General features: G+C 55.9%; 1 protein-coding gene across 5 annotated transcripts in view; it reads right to left on the minus strand.

The window, feature by feature from the left end:
- The window catches only part of Rasa3 (RAS p21 protein activator 3), a 117792-nt gene that overhangs the window by 68430 nt on the left and 26168 nt on the right, over positions 1 to 23194 (minus strand). For 3 of the 5 annotated variants that reach the window (XR_013423553.1, XR_013423554.1, XR_005732257.2), the window contains exon 1: positions 10000 to 10316. The exons of 1 other annotated variant lie outside the window; for it this stretch is intronic. Coding sequence is in view for 1 of the 4 variants with exons in the window: in XM_005342345.5 (XP_005342402.1) it covers positions 10000 to 10054 (55 nt within the window). In the remaining 3 variants the exon portion in view is untranslated. Of the gene's footprint in view, positions 1 to 9999; positions 10317 to 23194 lie in introns of those variants that run through there. One more of the 5 variants, XM_005342345.5, reaches the window with a different exon arrangement.

Here is a 23194-nt window from a genome sequence, read left to right on the forward strand (position 1 = left end):
TGTGTTCTTAATCAGAGGTGGCCATTTCATAAAATTAAAAATTAATTCCAAAGATACAGTTCTCATTACCTGTGGAAAGTTTTCAGATTTGGAAAACTTCACATTGGTGTGTTTGCACATGTATATGCATCCAGGCAGGTACCCATGAGCATGCATGTCACGTGTGCAGGTACAGGCGAGCAGCCGTGTGTTGTGTACACCCCGACCCCTCCCCATCTTCCTCAACATGATGGAGTACTCCCCCACCCCATGAACATGAGGCCATGTGGAGGGGCTTTTCTCCCCCCATGGTCTGTGTGGTCTGGGACCATGAGGCCTACCTCCCTCACAACTGTGGCCCCCAGCTCAGGGCAGCCTGAGGCCAGCAGGAAGCTGTTCTGAAAGGCTCCAAGGAGCAGACACCCAGATCCCCACTGCATCCAGTGCCCACTCAAAGGGAAGCCTTTAAAAAAATAACTTCACCCCCACCCAAGATCTGTGATTAACATGTCCAGTAAAATTAAAGACCTTCACCCCCAATTCCAAGCTTCATCCCCTTCTACCACTCCAACCTGGCAGCTCCGATTAGCAGGCACACCCACTCTACCTCACACCACTCCCCACATCACAGCAAGCAGGTTTCCAGACAGTTCTGGAGTATGGCGTCTATAAGCAGGCCACTCCCACCCAGGGCCTCGGCAAGCAAGCATCCAGGGCCTCTGCAGCACGAGCCAGCTCTGGGGCTTTGGGAGAGGGTACAGGGTGACTGACAGACCAGCTTCCAGCAGCCCAGCCTCCCACTGAAGTCAGCGGTACACCCTAAAAACAACACAAAACTGTGGCTTCAGGGCAGTTGCCAGGGAGTGCCAGCCTGGTGGGCAGCAGGGCCTGGGCCTAGGAGTGGGCAGAACTGCCTGATGGGCAGCAGGGCCCGGGCCTGGGAGTGGGCAGAACTGCCTGATGGGCAGCAGGGCCCGGGCCTGGGAGTGGGCAGAACTGCAGGGCTGAGAACAGCAGTGAACGGGGCTGGGAGAAGGGAGAGCGAGGCGTCCGCCGTGCGTCCGCCCCTCCCAGCTGCCTCCAGCTCTTGGGAGGACACGATTTTCCGGGGCTGGGAAGGAGGCCAAGAAGGGAAAAGAAGCTTCCCTGGAGAAAACACAGAAATACACTCATGAAACAGGACAGTTTTAAAATCCAGCCCCTGGCAGAACACAGTGAAAGTGGTTGATCTTCCACGGGACCCTTTATTTCTGGGAAACTCTCCACATGCTGCAGGCAGAACTGCGTGGGGCAGGAAATGACAAAGAGTCAAAGGAATGCCACAGCTTCCAGACAGACGGGGCCAGCTGGGGGTCAGGCCCCATGAGGCCCCGGCACTGCCCACAGCCCCTCGAGGGAGCCATGACACATCACGGCAGCACCTAGCACCCCCGGATGTGTACCGACACTCAGAGAGCCTGTGGCCTGGCGGGGCCTCTGTCCTTCCCTCCAGTCGGTATCCACATGGTCAGGAGTTCTGCACCCACAAACTCTGGCCCACTCTGGTCAGGAGTTCTGCACCCACAAGCTCCCAACCCGCCTTCCCTGAAGTCACCAAGGGAGGGCTTTGGTTACCAGAACCCAAGGGTCACAAGTGGCCAGTCACTCACCTGCCACTCCTGACCACTAGGCCACAGTTTGTACCTGCTGGGGTCAGTTCCGGTCATTTCTTACTAGGTACAGCTCTAACACCAAAGTTTGCACAGAGCTCAGAAGACTCAGGCTACCCTGCAATAAATTGCTCTCACCTGAATTCCATGTGGTTTCCCCAGCACACAGACCAGCATGCTGGAGCTGGACGTGGGCACCTTCCAATTTATGGCCATCTGAGAGGACAGGTCAGAAACCAGTGGAAGAGAAAAGACACAAGAAAAAACCCAACCTGTGAGCCTCAAACCAAAATGTGTTACACAAACACGAAACACTTAAATACTTAAAACTCAGGAGCAACTGTGGGCACAGTCCTCAAGTCCTGGAAGGTGGAAGGGATGGTGGCCCCAGCTCAGAGGCCCGGAGCAGGGCTGAGCACTCACAGGGTTCTCTGACCCAAGTGCCCCCAATACACAATCGGAGCCTGGGGTGTCAGGCTGTGCGATCAGAGAACGTTTGTAACCCCAGCTCTGTCGGGAAGAAGACAGGGGCCATTCTAAACTCTGCAATCATAAGCAGCACTGACTGACTCCTTCCTGCTGCCATGGATCTCAGAAAAGGGGGAGGCAGTGGGAGCTGCAGTGAGCCTTCCTTACGCCCCAGCCCAGCTGCAGCGTGTGCAGTGGAGACGTGCACCTCTGCTGGCCAGGGCCCCAGGTTGTGCACACACATGCACGTGCATGTGTGTGTGTTCCTGTGTGTGCATGTGCACGTGCTCATATGTGCACTGTACTGTGTACACATGATGTGCTGCCCATGCATGAGCATTGTGTGTGCACGTGTGTACACCTGTGTGCATGTGAGTGTATATACTGCACTGTATACATCTTTGAATGCATATGTTGCTTTGTGTGCATGCATGGGTGCGTATGCATGTGTATGCATCTGAGTGTGCTTGCAGGAACCTCACAGGAGGACACCTCCCAAGAAAGGAAAGCCAGCCAGCCCTGCCCTCCTGGCTCCTCTGTGATGCCCAAGATTGTGGGCATCCAGGGCCATTCCTGGGTGCACATGTTGGCAGCAGGCACCCTGCGAGCCTGGGGCAGAGTTCCTGCTCCTAGCATGCAGCCCCTTCACCACACCCTGTGGTGTGATCCCGGGTTAAGAACTGACTGCAGCTATGAATGTTACCACTGCAACTGGAGCACACTGATGGTCCTGGAACCCACAAGCAGGCATCTTTGTGTCCTTTTGCCTCAAGGTAGTAGTCTGCTTCCCTCCCTGTGCCCTCAGGGCTGGCTTGTGGACTGGGCACAGAACCACAACCTCTCTGCAGAGAATAGCTGAGATGTGCTAGGCCAGGGGCTCCACCTTCAGCACCACAAAGGCCAGTGCAAACCCTCAAATCCAGCAGGGGGAGTCTGGGAGGTCAGGTCAGGAAGAGAGGCAGAGCTTTCCCAGGACTCTGGCCCTGCAGTGGTCAGCCACATGCCAGCCCTGCAGTCCTCCTGAGAAGGGGGTCTGGAATTCCCCAGCTCAGCCTCATCCCAAAGGCCCCTGGAAACCGACATTCCAACCCAGACTCTGAACAAGAATCTGGCCTGGCCAGCGGCCCTGGGGTCTCCACAGTGAGCTTTCCGGAATAAGCCCCGTTCCCAGTTCTAACAACACTGTGTCCCCGTCTGACCCCAGTCTTGGAGAACCCCAGTCCAGCCAGAGTCAAAATAAAGCAGATGCCCAGAGGCTTGGGGCTCACCCCCTAAATGCCTGAGTTGACTGTCCCCCACTCTTCCTGGCCTGCCCACCACAGAACTGTGACCTCCTCTCCTGGTGCACCTGGCCTCCAATAGGAGAAAGACACCAGAAGGTGGGAGCCGGGAGCTATGCCCTATGACCTGGCCTACAGGCATCCACACAGGCAGCCCTGAGTGCCCTCAGGGGATGTGGCTGAGACGGTCCAGGAGATTGGAGACCTACAGTCAGGACAGGGCAGGCAGCGTGTCACCTAGATGCCAAGCACTGGCCTCTGCCGCCCACAGACAGGAGCCCCGGTCAATGCAGAGCTCTCCTGACTGAGCCAATCGGCTGCCTTTAAGGTGCGGAGAAGAAAAGGGGTCTCAGAAGCCACATGCTCCTGACCCAGGGGCAACTCGGGGGCAACCTGAGGAGCCACTACTCGGGAACACCCAGATGCCTGGGTCCAGGAATCAGAAGTTCTCACGGGAAGCGCAGTCGCAGGGCACTGGGTCCCCGGGCCCAACCACGGCTTTCTGTGAGTGTCACACTGGGAAGGCCACCTCACTCCTCCAGGCCAGACGAGCAGGAGGGAAAATGTGAGTCCTTACGTATCAGCCAGAGTCCACAGCTGTCCACAGGGCCCCAGCTCAGGCCTGGGCTCTGTGTGCAGGGCGGACGCTGGGCAGGAGAAAGGCAGAGAGGCAGATGAAGTCAAAGCAGACCCTCCGGGAGGGACCCAACCAGAGGGGAAATCTTTTCCTCAGAAGAAATTGAAAAAGAAGAGAACCTCAAACTCAGCCAAAGAGGGGGCTGGGGACATGGGTGAGGCCTGGGGTCAGGAGGGACTTGACAGTTAGGGAACTCTCTGTGGGGCCTCTTAACAGGGAATAAAACTGAAGTGGGGCCTACCAGGGAAGCCAAAGCTGGCCCAGGACAGCTCACAGCCAGTGCCGACAGCGGCCCTCACCTGTGTGGCCTGGCCCAGCCTGGCTGTGGCTCCACCGTTCTCAGAGGCCCACGGCAGGCCCAGAGCAGGCCCCCTGCTTTGTGTTCATCCAGTTGCTGCTCAGATACTGCTGCAGGAGACACTTCTGTGCATCATCTCCCACATATGATCAAAGGACAACTATCTGGCTAACCCAGCCCCTCGCCACACTGAACGCAGCTACAGAGACCAGCTGACCCCAAAGGTCCCTCCAGGTCCAGCAGCCGACCAGCACCTGCGGGACAGACACCAAAGTCCTTTGTCCCTCATGACCCACCTGTGTGCCCACCTGCCCTACCCCAGGCCTGAACTTTCACCACAGGGTAACTCCTGACAAACTCCACCCAAACACAGCACAGCGGCTCCTCACCCTGCAGGCCTGGGTCTCCACCTGCCCCGCAGCAGGTCCAAGGCCCTCCCCGGCAGCTTTCCCGGTCTCAGAGTCCCTTACTAAAGCACTTGACTTTGCACTTGCTCAAGTGGAGCTCCACTTTGTCACAGAATTAACACCACAAGTCGCTTCGACTTATACTACAAACAGCAACTTCTGTTAATGAAGATCAGAGTCGTCATTAAAATCTCTCCAGACAGGTGCTCTGCCACTTTGATACACGAAGAAACCAAGGGCAGCAGGGACTAGGAGAGTCTGCTAAAATTGCAGAATTATGGAGAAACATACGAGGCACCCTATCCTGGGTCTCTGCCTCCAAATTGGTCATTGGCTCCAGAGCATCCACCCATGAGCCACCTCGAACCTCTAAGGACACTCTACACCTGTGAACCAAAGCAGCACCTCCCACTGCATTCAGGCAGTGTCAGCCAACACTCACGTCTTGTTTCTGAACACATTACGTCTGTTTAGAGCACTACCTGCTGCCCTAATACATGAAGTTTGACAGCTCTGATGCAGTTTATTCCCATGTGTGGTTTCACATGCCTCACCAGCTCCAGAGACCCTAATCAAATTGTCCCCTGCAAATGCTCTACTCCAGTTACATGAGAATGTCCACAGACCACCTCAAGGCCTCCACCTGAACCTACCTGTCTGAGGGCTGGCTGGCTGGGTAGCCAGTGGCCCTACTCAAGAATCACCTCTCCCTCCAGCTCCCTGCACAGGTTGGTCTGAGGCTGTCCCAGATCTCACAGCCAGCACTCCACCTGCTATCCACATTCAAGGACCAGCGGCCCCTGGCCCTCCAACTGCTGTCTGTCTTGATTCTGCAGTCACCACTTCTCCTTTCCCACCCTTCCCTGCCCCCTGTTCAAATCCAAGATCACACACAAACAGCCCACTATACCAATGCTGTCAAGAGGAGGACTCCAAGACACACAGACCTGGTCTCAGCTCCCAAGGGCCAGCATCTTTGGGCAGGTTATTTCAATGTTGTGAAGTTTTGAGGACCTCAACAAATGAGATGATATATACAAGTTACTTTAAATCTCTACCACCACCCTGAAACACACAGTAAACCCAACCTCTTCCCAGGCAAAACCTGCAGCCACAGGCCAAAGACACCCTGGCCCTGAGCCTCTGCAGCTTCCGCAGGTACAGCTCAATTATACACAACCCTTGGCAGTTAAAAATAGCATGGGCAGCTTAGTTGAGCTCGGTTAATGGAATATCCAAGTTAATTTTAGCTTCAGAGAGCTCAAGAGAATCTAAAATCCCTGACACCAGGGACCGGGTGGCTAGCATGATGCCACCTGACACTCAGACACTCGGGGAACCTCCAGTGTTACTATTATTATTACAAAATACCTCTCCTTGAGCCCAGCCTTGCTGCATGAAGACGCTGCTACAAAACCTATCCCAGCACACCTGGTCCCTCCCTCGGGGCCATGGGCAGTTCTGACCCCCACGAGGACCCTGGGATGGTGTGCTTTGCCCCGGTCGGAGAGCCGGTCTGAGTCAGTATGCCACCTGCCTTACTTCAGGCAGAGCTGGATCCAGGAGCCCTGAGCGTCCAGCCAATGGCTTGGGGCACCACCTGCAGCTCGGAGGCCAGGGCAAGGACTCCCTGCCCCCACTTGTCATTCTGCCTGACCACCCCCATGCAGTTCTCCTCTCACTGGGTCCCTCTTGCTTCTGGTGAGATCTGGTTTGTCGCCAGGCAAGGGAGAGTGCCAATTGGAGGCAAACCAGCCCTGACCACAGCTCCTGCCACAGCACCAGCTGTCTGCCATGGCCACATTTAGTTGAATGGGTGGAGCTGTGGGGTTTGAGTTCAGATTGCCTGTACCCTGCTTCCAATCTTCCAGCAAAGAGCAGGAGAACCCTTGGAGCACCGAGGCCTAGGGAGAAAGACATGAGTGGCCAGAGATTCAAAGGAAGCCCAGCAGCAAAGACCAAGGCAGAGCCCAGCTTCCCAGGACCCAAGTGCCCCACACAGACCCGGCTCTACCCGTACCTCTGTGAAGGGAGAGGGATTTCTCATCCTGGAATGGCTAGGATTTTAAATTTTTATTTATGGCTCAATGGAAACGCGTTTGTGTATTGCTTTTCACTGAATGTTTATCAAAACAAGATGGCACTTTTTAAAACAAGTAGTAAATATTATGTAAAAGGAAAGTTTTGGGCAGCGAAGCTACCATACAAAGCCAGGGAGCACTGGGCCCAGTCATCACTGCCCAGCAGAGAAGCTGTCCCTGTAGCTGCCACCATTGACCAGTCCCAACTCTGGAGAGCTCAGCTACACGCTTCCTCAACACAGGACCTCAAGGAAGTGACAGAGGCACTGCCGTAACAAAGCAGGAATTGTGACCAGAGACACGGTGCTTAACATTCTAAGTGTACCGAATCCTCACTGAAATGGAAAGAGACAGATTCTCCAAGACAAGAACAAAATGGCTACAATAAAATACTTAACTTCCATTTGGCTCTTCCTTCTACATCATCCCTCTGCAAGATGCAGAAGGAACAAGAAAGAGGAAGGGGAAAGGAGAGTCTTTCCATTTTCCCCAACATTAGCCTCTGAATGAGACCAAGTGCTGTCACATGCTCCAAAACTAAGAACCACAGAGGCCAAGGTCCATGCCAAAAAAAAAGCTCCCCACCCTTCAGAAATGTTCTGCCTTTTTTCTTAGCAACAGTCGTGGCAATCGTGTATATTTGTGCAATTTTAGAAACAATTTTCTTCTGTCCTTTTTGGGGGTGGAGGTGGGGAGTGTTAGGAAGCCTGACAAACACTGCCTTGTGAATTCCCACCGGATGCAGCAGACAACTGCCCGCCTCCTGCAGAAGGGAAATGAGGCTACTAAGGGGAAGACGCTTGCCCTTGGTCATCCCACAAGTCACAGGCAGGAAGCCAGCTTGCCTGGAGAGGGAGTGAATGTGTGAGAGACAGAGACAGAGAAAGATAGGGAGACAGAGAGAGGAATAGAGAGACGAGTGCAACTGCAGTGTCACGACCCTACACATTTGGTCTGGGCAAGCCAGGGAGTGGCCACAGTGGAGGTTGTACAAAGAAGCCCAGGAGCTCAGCACCCCCAGGGCACGCCGAAGGTCCTCTTTGCTCCTGTTCCACTAACAGCTTTCCCCAGGACCCTGCAGCATTCGGCTAGCAGGACAGCTGGACACCACTAAACTCCAACCTAGCTCACCCACAGTCGCTGCAGGCTTCAGCCAGCCTCTTTAACTGGGCAACACCCCTTCACCTATGCACACAAAGGGGGCCCAAGTGCCTCTCCTGTGTGCACAGAGGGGGCCCAGGTCCTCTCCTGCACCAGCCCTGTAGTTGACAGACATGGGCCTCTTGGAGCCAGAGCACACTGGCAGGGAGCAGCTGGAGCCCGGCACCTCTGTCCATCCTCATTACCGTCTCCCCAGAAGTTCAGCACTGCCCATCTCCCAATTAAAGACAAGAGCTCCAGCCACTGGCGTTTCACTTGCTCGTTCAACGTGGGACACCAAAGAGGAGGAGAACAACCTTCTGGGGCAGCTTCCTCAAAGCTGCTTCCTCCCAGGTAGGCTTCTCACTGAGGGACAGACCCTTCCCAACACCAAGTATGGTCTGCAGTCTCTGGCAGGCAGACCAGTGAAGCTCTGTCTTTGACATTCAGGGATTTCCTTGACCTCCTGTCTTTGCCATTCTGCAAAGAAACGAATCCTCTTTAATTCAGCAACAAACACTTCCTTCTGTGCACAGTGGCTAGGGCTGGGCTAGACCGGGGTGCTGAGCACCCAGTCTCAGGGCCTGGCTCCTTCTCAGCCTTACCTATTCCAAGGCCCCTCTTGCATCCCTGCCTTCACAGACTGGAACCTGGGCTGAAGGGAACCACAGCAAGCCCACCCTTAAGGCAGAGGCACCTCCGGTAGAGAACAGTTGAAACTGAAAGCATATTCCAACCACATGAGTGGACACTGCTCAAAGCTCTGCAGTACTTCTGAGCCAGAGACAAAACTGTCTCAGCAATGATTCAAAAACCAAAATAAAGCTGACAGGAAACAACACGCTGACTGGGTCGCTGGAATCCCGGGGGCAGCATCAAATGTCATCAACAGCTGACACCCCACCAGCTGCTGGGTACCAGTGCCTAGGCCCTTCTCACAGGGGAGCAGGCTAGGATGTGGAGTGGGTTCAGTGGGGGAGAGAGGCCATAGCCCTGGAAGTCCCAGAATTCCTCTCCAAGGTAAACCACACTCAGCTCCTTAATGGCCTTGATACACAGGTAATGGTCTCCAGAACAAGACCCTGATCTCGGGCAAACTCCCATTTCACCTGGAAAGCAAAACACTGGGAAAAGCAAACCCTTCCTGATAAAACCAGGAAATCCTATCCCTTTTCCCTGAAAACGCTTTCCCCAGCCCACTTTAGAGTCTGCTTCCCTTCCCTTCCCCCAGCTCTGATGGCCCAGAGTCAGGCCTCATGGGGGTGGGGTAAGCGCCTGAATGGCCGGCCTGCTGGCCAAAGCTCCCACGGTCAGTTCTCAATGGAAGGAGGAGGTGCTGGTGGCTCCTGTGACTCCCGCCTGGCAACCCTCTGCCAGAGGCTCCAAACGGCACACGGAGCACACAGACACACACAGTCCTGTGCCCACGCACCAGCCTGCCACCCTTCCTGCCAGCAACCCCTGGGGAAAGGGTGGAGGAGTGTTCACACCCCACTGCAAGGAAGTTTCTGTGAACAGCCGCTGTGGTGAGATGCGGAGATTCTGATATCGGCAAATTTGACCCCTAACAGGGAAGCGCCAGGACAGACCCACATGCGTGTACACAAGCAAGCAAACAGAGGCGCACACAAAACCCCGCGCGCGCGCATTCTGCTGAGCGGACGGACAAACGACAAAGGTTGACAGACTCTGCGCGCACTCCTGCACTCACAGATACACGCCAGCAGACCCCACGCGCACTCCTGCACCCAAGACACACGCAGGCAGGCCCCTCGTGCAGGCAGGCACACTCCAGCACATCCAGACAGATGCGCGGTGCCGGATCTTCCGTCAGCTGCTTCGGAGACCCAGGACCACTAGGGCGCAGAACAGCACCGGGAGCTGGTCCCGCGGAGCCGTGGGCCCAACTTGGTCTGGCCCAGCCTGGCCCCGGGCTAGAAGGGCGGCTTTGAGGAGTCGGCCGCCTGGGTCTCCTGTAGCGCCCAGAGGGCGCCGGGCCGGGAGGACACTTCTGGCTGGCCAGAGGGATCCCGCCCCGCGCCGGCCGCGCGGGCACTCACCAATCTTGATTCTCACGCTCTGGAAGACCCGGAGCCCCTCTTCCTCCACCGCCATGGTGCGTGCCCGCGCCCGTCACACGCGGGAGCCCGCAGAGCCTCTCCCGAAGCGCGCGCCAGGCCCAGGGCAGTGCTCCGCAGCGGGCAGGGGCAGCCAGAGCTCGAACCGCAGATCCAGACGGCGGAGCCCGAGAGGCCGGAACCCGGGCGGTGGAGCCTGAGAGACCCGAGAACCCGAGGACCCGGCCCAGGCGGAGGATCTAGGCGGCTGTGCCCCAGTGGGGCTGCGGGTCCGCGCTCTCTGCCTGCCACGCCCTTCCCGGCCGGCCCCGCCCACGATCCCGCCCATTGGCCGAGGGAGGGGGCGGGGGCGAGGGGCTCCGCCCTCTGTCCTGCCCCCTCTTCTCATTGGTCGGGGCCCCAAACGGATGGAGACGAGGCTGCTCCACCCACCACCCAGACTGATTTTTCCACTGGCGGAGCCTCGACGAGGGGCGGGGTCGGCCTCAGAGGCGGGATCCGGGGACAGACTGCGCGGCGTTCCGGGTGATGGAGACCGGCCTGGCTCGGAACCTGGACCACGACTCCAGGAGCGGCCTCGGCCCAGACCCGAGCCCCGCGGGTCGGCCCCAGCATCCGGACGCGCTTCCGAAGTCCGATGTCTGCAAGCCAGGGTCCCCGCTGGTCGGGCTCCTCCAGGCTCGGGAGACAAAGGGAAGGTCGCCTGTGCCAGTCTCCGTACAACGCTGGGTTCCGTGGGACTAAGTCGTTTTTGAGATTTAAAAAGCAAAATTCAAGGGCTGGGGTTGTGGCTCAGCAGTAGAGCACTTGTCTAGCACCTGCAAGGCCCTCGGTTAGATCCTCAGCACCACAAAAAAATAAATAAATAAAATAAAGGTCTTGTTTCCAACTACAAATTAAAAAAAATATTTTAAAAAGCAAAATTCAAACATAAAAATATAAAGGGAAAGATTTCATCTGGCCCAACCTCGAGTACTAAGACATTATCCAGAAATGACCACCTACAGATCACGACGTACACGCCGATGATTGGCTCTGGTAGAAGAAAGGTGGGGTCCAAGTGGACCTCCGCACCCTGCAGGATGGCCTGACTTGCCCCTCTGTTGTCTACCCACGACCTCTCCTCACTGGCTTGTCTGAAGAGTCATGGCAAGACCTTCAAACAGGGTGTGTACCCGCAGTCCAACTTGGAAGTTGAGAGAAGTGTCCTCGTGGCCGCTGCTCCGGCGCTTAGGCATCTCATCAGGGCCTTGGTAGTTTCTACAACTGAAGCTGTGGTGCCCATCCACACCCCTTCCTCTAGGACAGATGCTCCACCATTTACTCCTCAGCTGAGGTTGTGAGTTCAGCCACTCCCCTGCCCACTAGCTTACAGAAATGTTCTCAAAGGTTCTGCACACGGATCTCTGCTTCCGAGGCTGTGTGCAGGGGAGCACATCCTGAGGTAGGAAGCCTGGGGAACAGCCACTGTTGTGGGCTAGGCTGCAGGGTGGCCTGCTGCCCCACCAGCCACGAGGACCACCCTTCAACAGGCATGCTGGGCATGCGTGACCACCCCACGCAGGCAGGCTGCAGTGCTGTGAGCTGGATCCTTGTGGAAGAAACAGCAGAGGCTGGGGAAACAGGGCTTGTCTGGACTGTGGCATGTGGCTTCACATAAAGGGGCCTCCTGGTCCATGTGAAGACACTGGTCTCCTGCAGCCTGAGAACTGAAACACTGAGAATCACAGAGACAGCTGCCCAGAAAGGATCCATATTCAGCCCACCAAAGTCAGGACCCTGGGTGGGAAGAAGGTAGACCCTGAGGTTTGGGGTGGGGTCATCCGAACTAATCACTCAAAAAATCTGGTATCCCAGATTCCTCCAAAGTGGCTAGGCCTGAAGAGATCTTACCACTCCCTGTTAAAAGCAAGTCGTGGCTCTGTGCCAGAAGACCCCTGAAACCTCTTCAAGTATGGACATGCCTGCAGTCCACCTCTCTCCCCGCTACCAGGTCAGCATCACCGGCAGCTGGAGAAGTGCAGACGAGGAAGCTTGACAGGCTCTGCCAGAGCAGTGCAGCAGGAGCTTGAGGCAGAAACAGAACAAGGTCTGAAGGACCACTGCCTGGGGGCAGTCAGGCTGGGGTTCATTGCCACGGAGCATTTGCTCAGGACGGGGGACCCAGTGTCCTCATAGGCACCCCCAGTCTGCTGGACGGCCTTGCAGTTGTTAAAAAGCAATGTGCCAGGCTGCCCAGCAGGGGCAGGGTCCACAGTGCTTGGAGAGGCTGCACATTAGAGTAAGCACTCTCCTCAAGATCAGAACCAGGGCTGACCAGGTTTCCAGGGAAGTCCAGAGGACACGAGTGAGACGCTCAGGGTGCTGTCCCCCCCGAGATTCCCTCACAGAACTGGGCTTCCTGACGCGGTGGGGTTGGTCGGACAGGGAACTGACAGAGGCCCAGTGGTGAAGAACTGTCACCAGAGGTGGTTGCAGTTACTGTCATGAGCGCTGAGGCTGGAGGGTGGCTGAGGGCCCCAGCTGCTAAGAGCTGCAGACAGAGATCCAAACAGAGTGCAGGATGGGGAGTCAGCCAGGAAGAGACTTCATTTTAGTTCATAAAGCCAAAAGAAATCAAGTCTTGAAATCAGGAGACTAAAGAAAGTCGTCCCTGTCCAACTGCCAGAGCCCACCAAATGGAGGAGAGACTGTGTCCCAAGACAGTACCTGCCACAAATGTGTATGTGAAATGTTCAAAGGACCTGTGGCCACTTACCAGGGAAAGGAGACACAGCTCTGTGGAGGACTGTTGTCCTCGGGGTTAGACAACATCACTACTAAGGACCCAGAGACTGTGCCTCAAAGTGGGGACATGTGAGCCTGGCCAGAACTGGCTCATAGTGAGGCCACAGAGCCAGTGGACCCACCAAGGGATCACTCCCTTTGCACTGAATGTGCAGTTTGTGTGGATGTATTTGGTGGTTTTCAGAACACCCCCGTGGGTCCTTGGCCTATGGGCTAAGAGCCATCCCAGTCGGGAAATCCAGGTGGGGTGGCAACATGGAAAACAAAAAGCCGTATTGCATGCTGGAGGACAGAGCTCAATATTATCATGAAAAGCCCAAGGGATTCCTTAAGTCACCAGTCCACTCCTGACAAGCCAAACAGAAGTTGAAGGGTGACAGCAGGTTGCCATAAACTGAATTGAGTAGCAAGCCCAGGGCAGCTGAGGTGCCACAACAGAACCCCTGGGCAGGAGCCCAGCTGCCCTTGCCTGCCACAGAGCTGCCAGGTGCAGCCCAGGCCTGTAAGATGAAGTCGAGGCACCTGTGGTCTCACTGCGTCCTCTTCAGCACCCGCAGCCTTGCCCTCTGCTCTATCCAGAGAGGGCTGGCCATCTCACCTCGGCTGCAGCAGTGCCAGGGTTTGATCACACCAACTGAGAAGGGGGCAGTTCCCTGGAGTCTTTGGTTAGGCTGGCTGTTGGAGGGTGGAGAGGAAACTTAGGGAGATTCTGAGGCTCTGCACCTGGGGACCCTGCCAGTGACAGCTGTGCCAGGACACTCCCTGCAGACAGATGACTGCACCGCACACTCCAGCCATGGGACCGCAGCGGGATCCCTGGCAGGTGCCTTTGCTGCTGGAAGCAGCAGATGGCAGACCTGGACTCCCTTCTCTGTCTCTCTCCAGGGGGAGGTAAAAGGCTGACAGTTTGGGAAAGGTGCTCCAAACAGAACACGGCTCTCTGTGGTTCTGGCTCTGGGGTAAGTAGCCCTGCTGTGTGATGCACAACCCACACTCACTGCCAGGTGGTTGTGGCTGCTGCTCAGAGGTGGCGACAGGAAGTCCCAAGAAGCCTAAAGCCCATCTTCTTGCGAGGGGGGACTTCGGGGAGATGAAGTCATCTGCCGTCAGCTCTCTCACACCCAGGACCCTCGCAGGAGCTGGGCTCCACCTTAGCAGAGGAGGGTGGACAGGCAGAGGAGCACACCCCCCACTGTGCACCCTCTGGCAGTGAGCTGGTGGAGAGTGCCCAGTACGGGGAGCCCAGGTGCCCCAGGCGAGCAGCCATGGCAGATGTAGCGGTAGACGCTGGCGACCCACAAACAGGAGCGCTGGGTGGAGAGCCACACAGACGGTGCCTTCAGTCACCCATGGGTGCAGCAACCACCACATGAGCCTCACTCTCTAAAGCAATCCCATGCGAATGTAGCTGTTCTTCATAGATGATCCCCAAACTTCCCTGTCTGCTACCCCCACTGGGGGACTCCGGCACCACTCCAGATCTCCCGAGTAGGCCAGAGTCCCCTGGGACTGCTGGGCTGGGGTTATAGTTCCTGAGATCCAGGGCTACATTTTGTTTCCTGACATCCTTCTTAACTGCACATGGCTCTGCCCCCAAGGTGGGCATGAAGGCCTCACACTGGAACATGAGGAGAGGTTGGAAAGGTGCTGAGCACCTGGTGGACATAAAGGCCTCACACTGGAACATGAGGAGAGGTCGGGGAGGTGCTGAGCACCTGGTGGACATAAAGACCTCACACTGGAACATGAGGAGAGGTTGGGGAGGTACTGAGCACCTGGTGGACATGAAGGCCTCACACTGGAACATGAGGAGAGGTTGGGGAGGTGCTGAGCACCTGGTGGACATAAAGGCCTCACACTGGAACATGAGGAGAGGTCGGGGAGGTGCTGAGCACCTGGTGGACATAAAGGCCTCACACTGGAACATGAGGAGAGATTGGGGAGGTGCTGAGCACTGGTGGACATAAAGGCCTCACACTGGAACATGAGGAGAGGTTGGGGAGGTGCTGAGTACCTGGTGGACATAAAGGCCTCACACTGAAACATGAGGAGAGGTTGGGGAGGTACTGAGCACCTGGTGGACATAAAGACCTCACACTGGAACATGAGGAGAGGTTGGGGAGGTACTGAGCACCTGGTGGACATAAAGGCCTCACACTGGAACATGAGGAGAGGTTGGGGAGGTACTGAGCACCTGGTGGACATAAGGACCTCACACGGGAACATGAAGAGGTTGGGGAGGTGCTGAGCACCTGGTGGACATAAAGGCCTCACACTGGAACATGAGGAGAGGTTGGGGAGGTACTGAGCACCTGGTGGACATGAAGGCCTCACACTGGAACATGAGGAGGGGTTTGGGAGGTACTGAGCACCTGGTGGACATAAAGGCCTCACACTGGAACATGAGGAGGGGTTTGGGAGGTACTGAGCACCTGGTGGACATAAAGGCTTCACACTGGAACATGAGGAGAGGTTGGGGAGGTGCTGAGCACCTGGTGGACATAAAGGCCTCACACTGGAACATGAGGAGAGATTGGGGAGGTGCTGAGCACTGGTGGACATAAAGGCCTCACACTGGAACATGAGGAGAGGTTGGGGAGGTGCTGAGTACCTGGTGGACATAAAGGCCTCACACTGAAACATGAGGAGAGGTTGGGGAGGTACTGAGCACCTGGTGGACATAAAGACCTCACACTGGAACATGAGGAGAGGTTGGGGAGGTACTGAGCACCTGGTGGACATAAAGGCCTCACACTGGAACATGAGGAGAGGTTGGGGAGGTACTGAGCACCTGGTGGACATAAGGACCTCACACGGGAACATGAAGAGGTTGGGGAGGTGCTGAGCACCTGGTGGACATAAAGGCCTCACACTGGAACATGAGGAGAGGTTGGGGAGGTACTGAGCACCTGGTGGACATGAAGGCCTCACACTGGAACATGAGGAGGGGTTTGGGAGGTACTGAGCACCTGGTGGACATAAAGGCCTCACACTGGAACATGAGGAGGGGTTTGGGAGGTACTGAGCACCTGGTGGACATAAAGGCTTCACACTGGAACATGAGGAGAGGTTGGGGAGGTGCTGAGCACCTGGTGGACATAAAGGCCTCACACTGGAACATGAGGAGAGGTTCGGGAGGTACTGAGCACCTGGTGGACATAAAGGCCTCACACTGGAACATGAGGAGGGGTTTGGGGAGGTACTGAGCACCTGGTGCACATAAAGGCCTCACACTGGAACATGAGGAGAGGTTGGGGAGGTACTGAGTACCTGGTGGACATAAAGACCTCACACTGGAACATGAGGAGAGGTTGGGGAGGTGCTGAGCACCTGGTGGACATAAAGGCCTCACACTGGAACATGAGGAGAGGTTGGGGAGGTGCTGAGCACCTGGTGGACATAAAGGCCTCACACTGGAACATGAGGAGAGGTTGGGGAGGTGCTGAGTACCTGGTGGACATAAAGGTCTCACACTGGAACATGAGGAGAGGTTGGGGAGGTACTGAGCACTGGTGGACATAAAGGCCTCACACTGAAACATGAGGATGGGTTTGGGAGGTACTGAGCACCTGGTGGACATAAAGGCCTCACACTGGAACATGAGGAGAGGTCGGGGAGGTACTGAGCACCTGGTGGGCATAAAGGCCTCACACTGGAACATGAGGAGAGGTTGGGGAGGTACTGAGCACCTGGTGCACATAAGGACCTCACACTGGAACATGAGGAGAGGTTGGGGAGGTACTAAGCACCTGGTGGACATGAAGGCCTCACACTGGAACATGAGGAGAGATTGGGGAGGTGCTGAGCACCTGGTGGACACAAAGGCCTCACACTGGAATATGAGGAAAGTTTGGGGAGGTACTGAGCACCTGGTGGACATAAAGGCCTCACACTGGAACATGAGGAGAGGTTGGGGAGGTGCTGAGCACCTGGTGGACATGAATGCCTCACACTGGAACATGAGGAGAGGTCGGGGAGGTACTGAGCACCTGGTGGACATAAAGACCTTACACTGGAACATGAGGAGAGGTTGGGGAGGTGCTGAGCACCTGGTGGACATAAAGGCCTCACATTGGAACATGAGGAGAGTTTGGGGAGACACTGAGCACCTGGTGGACATAAAGGCCTCACACTGGAACATGAGGAGACGTTGGGGAGGTGCTGAGCACCTGGTGGACATAAAGGCCTCACACTGGAACATGAGGAGAGGTTGGGGAGGTACTGAGCACCTGGTGGACATAAAGGCCTCACACTGGAACATGAGCAGAGGTTGGGGAGGTACTGAGCACCTGGTGGACATAAAGGTCTCACACTGGAACATGAGGAGAGGTTGGCGAGGTACTGAGCACCTGGTGGACATGAAGGCCTCACACTGGAACATGAGGAGAGGTTGGGGAGGTGCTGAGCACCTGGTGGACATAAAGGCCTCACACTGGAACATGAGGAGAGGTTGGGGAGGTGCTGAGTACCTGGTGGACATAAAGACCTGACACTGGAACATGAGGAGAGGTTGGGGAGGTGCTGAGCACCTGGTGGACATAAAGGCCTCACACTGGAACATGAGGAGAGGTTGGGGAGGTACTGAGCACCTGGTGGACATAAAGACCTCACACTGGAACATGAGGAGAGGTTGGGGAGGTGCTGAGTACCTGGTGGACATGAAGGCCTCACACTGGAACATGAGGAGAGGTTGGGGAGGTGCTGAGCACCTAGTGGACATAAAGGCCTCACACTGGAACATGAGGAGAGGTTGGGGAGGTACTAAGTACCTGGTGGACATAAAGACCTCACACTGGAACATGAGGAGAGGATGGGGAGGTACTGAGCACCTGGTGGTCCTGTAGACCTCACACTGGAACATGAGGAGAGGTTGGGGACATGCTGAGTACCTGGTGGACATAAAGACCTCACACTGGAACATGAGGAGATGTTGGGGAGGTGCTGAGCACCTGGTGGACATAAAGGCCTCACACTGGAACATGAGGAGATGTTGGGGAGGTACTAAGCACCTGGTGGACATAAAGGCCTCACACTGGAACATGAAGAGGTTGGGGAGGTACTAAGCACCTGGTGGACATAAAGGCCTCACACTGGAACATGAGGAGAGGTTGGGGAGGTGCTGAGCACCTGGTGGACATAAAGACCTCACACTGGAACATGAGGAGAGGTTGGGGAGGTGCTGAGCACCTGGTGGACACAAAGGCCTCACACTGGAACATGAGGAGAGGTTGGGGAGGTGCTGAGCACCTGGTGGACATAAAGGCCTCACACTGGAACATGAGGAGAGTTTGGGGAGGTGCTGAGCACCTGGTGGACATAAAGGCCTCACACTGGAACATGAGGAGAGGTCAGGGAGGTACTGAGTACCTGGTGGGCATAAAGGCCTCACACTGGAACATGAGGAGAGGTTGGGGAGGCACTGAGCACCTGGTGGACATAAAGGCCTCACACTGGAACATGAGGAGAGGTTGGGGAGGTGCTGAGCACCTGGTGGACATAAAGACCTCACACTGGAACATGAGGAGAGGTTGGGGAGGTGCTGAGTACCTGGTGGACATAAAGACCTCACACTGGAACATGAGGAGAGGTGGGGAGGTGCTGAGCACCTGGTGGTCCTGTAGACCTCACACTGGAACATGAGGAGAGGTTGGGGAGGTGCTGAGCACCTGGTGGACATAAAGACCTCACACTGGAACATGAGGAGAGGTGGGGAGGTGCTGAGCACCTGGTGGACATAAAGGCCTCACACTGGAACATGAGGAGAGGTTGGGGAGGTGCTGAGCACCTGGTGGACATAAAGGCCTCACACTGGAACATGAGGAGAGGTGGGGAGGTGCTGAGCACCTGGTGGTCCTGTAGACCTCACACTGGAACATGAGGAGAGGTTGGGGAGGTACTGAGCACCTGGTGGACATAAAGGCCTCACACTGGAACATGAGGAGAGGTTGGGGAGGTGCTGAGCACCTGGTGGACATAAAGGCCTCACACTGGAACATGAGGAGAGGTCGGGGAGGTGCTGAGCACCTGGTGGACATAAAGGCCTCACACTGGAACATGAGGAGAGGTTGGGGAGGTACTGAGCACCTGGTGGACATAAAGGCCTCACACTGGAACATGAGGAGAGGTCGGGGAGGTACTGAGCACCTGGTGGACATAAAGACCTCACACTGGAACATGAGGAGAGGTTGGGGAGGTACTGAGCACCTGGTGGACATAAAGACCTCACACTGGAACATGAGGAGAGGTTGGGGAGGTGCTGAGCACTGGTGGTCCTGTAGACCTCACACTGGAACATGAGGAGAGGTTGGGGAGGTGCTGAGCACCTGGTGGACATAAAGGCCTCACACTGGAACATGAGGAGAGGTTGGGGAGGTGCTGAGCACCTGGTGGACATAAAGGCCTCACACTGGAACATGAGGAGAGGTTGGGGAGGTACTGAGCACCTGGTGGACATAAAGGCCTCACACTGGAACATGAGGAGAGGATGGGGAGGTACTGAGCACCTGGTGGACATGAAGGCCTCACACTGGAACATGAGGAGAGGTTGGGGAGGTACTGAGTACCTGGTGGACATAAAGACCTCACACTGGAACATGAGGAGAGGTTGGGGAGGTACTGAGCACCTGGTGGTCCTGTAGACCTCACACTGGAACATGAGGAGAGGTTGGGGACATGCTGAGTACCTGGTGGACATAAAGACCTCACACTGGAACATGAGGAGATGTTGGGGAGGTACTAAGCACCTGGTGGACATAAAGGCCTCACACTGGAACATGAGGAGAGGTTGGGGAGGTGCTGAGCACCTGGTGGACATAAAGACCTCACACTGGAACATGAGGAGAGGTTGGGGAGGTGCTGAGCACCTGGTGGACATAAAGGCCTCACACTGGAACATGAGGAGAGGTTGGGGAGGTGCTGAGCACCTAGTGGACATAAAGGCCTCACACTGGAACATGAGGAGAGGTCGGGGAGGTACTGAGTACCTGGTGGGCATAAAGGCCTCACACTGGAACATGAGGAGAGGTTGGGGAGGCACTGAGCACCTGGTGGACATAAAGGCCTCACACTGGAACATGAGGAGAGGTTGGGGAGGTGCTGAGCACCTGGTGGACATAAAGACCTCACACTGGAACATGAGGAGAGGTTGGGGAGGTGCTGAGTACCTGGTGGACATAAAGACCTCACACTGGAACATGAGGAGAGGTTGGGGAGGTACTGAGCACCTGGTGGACATAAAGGCCTCACACTGGAACATGAGGAGAGGTTGGGGAGGTGCTGAGCACCTGGTGGACATAAAGGCCTCACACTGGAACATGAGGAGAGGTTGGGGAGGTGCTGAGCACCTGGTGGACATAAAGGCCTCACACTGGAACATGAGGAGAGGTTGGGGAGGTACTGAGCACCTGGTGGACATAAAGACCTCACACTGGAACATGAGGAGAGGTTGGGGAGGTACTGAGCACCTGGTGGACATAAAGGCCTCACACTGGAACATGAGGAGAGGTTGGGGAGGTGCTGAGGACCTGGTGGACATAAAGGCCTCACACTGGAACATGAGGAGAGGTTGGGGAGGTGCTGAGTACCTGGTGGACATAAAGGCCACACACTGGAACATGAGGAGAGGTTGGGGAGGTGCTGAGCACCTGGTGGTCCTGTAGACCTCACACTGGAACATGAGGAGAGGTTGGGGAGGTGCTGAGCACCTGGTGGACATGAAGGCCTCACACTGGAACATGAGGAGGGGTTTGGGAGGTACTGAGCACCTGGTGGACATAAAGGCCTCACACTGGAACATGAGGAGAGGTTGGGGAGGTGCTGAGCACCTGGTGGACATAAAGGCCTCAAACTGGAACATGAGGAGAGGTTGGGGAGGTGCTGAGCACCTGGTGGACATAAAGGCCTCACACTGAAACATGAGGAGGGGTTTGGGAGGTACTGAGCACCTGGTGGACATAAAGGCCTCACACTGGAATATGAGGAAAGTTTGGGGAGGTACTGAGCACCTGGTGGACATAAAGGCCTCACACTGGAACATGAGGAGAGGTTGGGGAGGTGCTGAGCACCTGGTGGACACAAAGGCCTCACACTGGAATATGAGGAAAGTTTGGGGAGGTACTGAGCACCTGGTGGACATAAAGGCCTCACACTGGAACATGAGGAGAGGTTGGGGAGGTGCTGAGCACCTGGTGGACATAAAGGCCTCACACTGGAACATGAGGAGAGGTCGGGGAGGTACTGAGCACCTGGTGGACATAAAGACCTCACACTGGAACATGAGGAGAGGTTGGGGAGGTGCTGAGCACCTGGTGGACATAAAGGCCTCACACTGGAACATGAGGAGAGGTCGGGGAGGTACTGAGCACCTGGTGGACATAAAGGCCTCACACTGGAACATGAGGAGAGGTTGGGGAGGTGCTGAGTACCTGGTGGACATAAAGGCCACACACTGGAACATGAGGAGAGGTTGGGGAGGTGCTGAGTACCTGGTGGACATAAAGGCCACACACTGGAACATGAGGAGAGGTTGGGGAGGTGCTGAGCACCTGGTGGACATAAAGGCCTCACACTGGAACATGAGGAGAGGTTGGGGAGGTACTGAGCACCTGGTGGACATAAAGGCCTCACACTGGAACATGAGCAGAGGTTGGGGAGGTGCTGAGTACCTGGTGGATATGAAGGCCTCACATTGGAACATGAGGAGAGTTTGGGGAGACACTGAGCACCTGGTGGACATAAAGGCCTCACACTGGAACATGAGGAGAGGTCGGGGAGGTGCTGAGCACCTGGTGGACATAAAGGCCTCACACTGGAACATGAGGAGACGTTGGGGAGGTGCTGAGCACTGGTGGACATAAAGGCCTCACACGGGAACATGAGGAGACGTTGGGGAGGTGCTGAGCACCTGGTGGACATAAAGGCCTCACACTGGAACATGAGGAGACGTTGGGGAGGTGCTGAGCACCTGGTGGACATAAAGGCCACACACTGGAACATGAGGAGAGGTTGGGGAGGTGCTGAGCACCTGGTGGACATAAAGGCCTCACACTGGAACATGAGGAGAGGTTGGGGAGGTACTGAGCACCTGGTGGACATAAAGACCTCACACTGGAACATGAGGAGAGGTTGGGGAGGTACTGAGCACCTGGTGGTCCTGTAGACCTCACACTGGAACATGAGGAGAGGTTGGGGATGTACTGAGCACCTGGTGGACATAAAGGCCTCACACTGGAACATGAGGAGAGGTTGGGGATGTACTGAGCACCTGGTGGACATAAAGACCTCACACTGGAACATGAGCAGAGGTTGGGGAGGTGCTGAGCACCTGGTGGACATAAAGGCCTCACACTGGAACATGAGGAGAGGTCGGGGAGGTGCTGAGCACCTGGTGGATATAAAGGCCTCACACTGGAACATGAGGAGAGGTTGGGGAGGTGCTGAGCACCTGGTGGACATAAAGGCCTCACACTGGAACATGAGGAGAGGTTGGGGAGGTGCTGAGCACCTGGTGGACATAAAGGCCTCACACTGGAACATGAGCAGAGGTTGGGGAGGTACTGAGCACCTGGTGGACATAAAGGTCTCACACTGGAACATGAGGAGAGGTTGGCGAGGTACTGAGCACCTGGTGGACATGAAGGCCTCACACTGGAACATGAGGAGAGGTTGGGGAAGTGCTGAGCACCTGGTGGACATGAAGGCCTCACACTGGAACATGAGGAGAGGTCGGGGAGGTACTGAGGACCTGGTGGACATAAAGGCCTCACACTGGAACATGAGGAGAGGTCGGGGAGGTACTGAGCACCTGGTGGACATAAAGGCCTCACACTGGAAGATGAGGAAAGGTTGGGGATGTACTGAGCACCTGGTGGACATAAAGACCTCACACTGGAACATGAGGAGAGATTGGGGAGGTGCTGAGCACTGGTGGACATAAAGACCTCACACTGGAACATGAGGAGAGGTCGGGGAGGTGCTGAGCACCTGGTGGACATAAAGGCCTCACACTGGAACATGAGGAGAGGTTGGGGAGGCACTGAGCACCTGGTGGGCATAAAGGCCTCACACTGGAACATGAGTAGAGGTTGGGGAGGCACTGAGCACCTGGTGGACATAAAGGCCTCACACTGGAACATGAGGAGAGGTTGGGGAGGTGCTGAGCACCTGGTGGACATAAAGGCCTCACACTGGAACATGAGGAGAGGTTGGGGAGGTACTAAGCACCTGGTGGACATGAAGGCCTCACACTGGAACATGAGGAGAGGTTGGGGAGGTACTGAGCACCTGGTGGACATAAAGGCCTCACACTGGAACATGAGGAGAGGTTGGGGAGGTGCTGAGCACCTGGTGGACATAAAGGCCTCACACTGGAACATGAGGAGAGGTTGGGGAG

Source organism: Ictidomys tridecemlineatus, chromosome 6 (genome assembly GCF_052094955.1).
Source record: "Ictidomys tridecemlineatus isolate mIctTri1 chromosome 6, mIctTri1.hap1, whole genome shotgun sequence".
Classification (NCBI taxonomy): Eukaryota; Metazoa; Chordata; class Mammalia; order Rodentia; family Sciuridae; genus Ictidomys; species Ictidomys tridecemlineatus.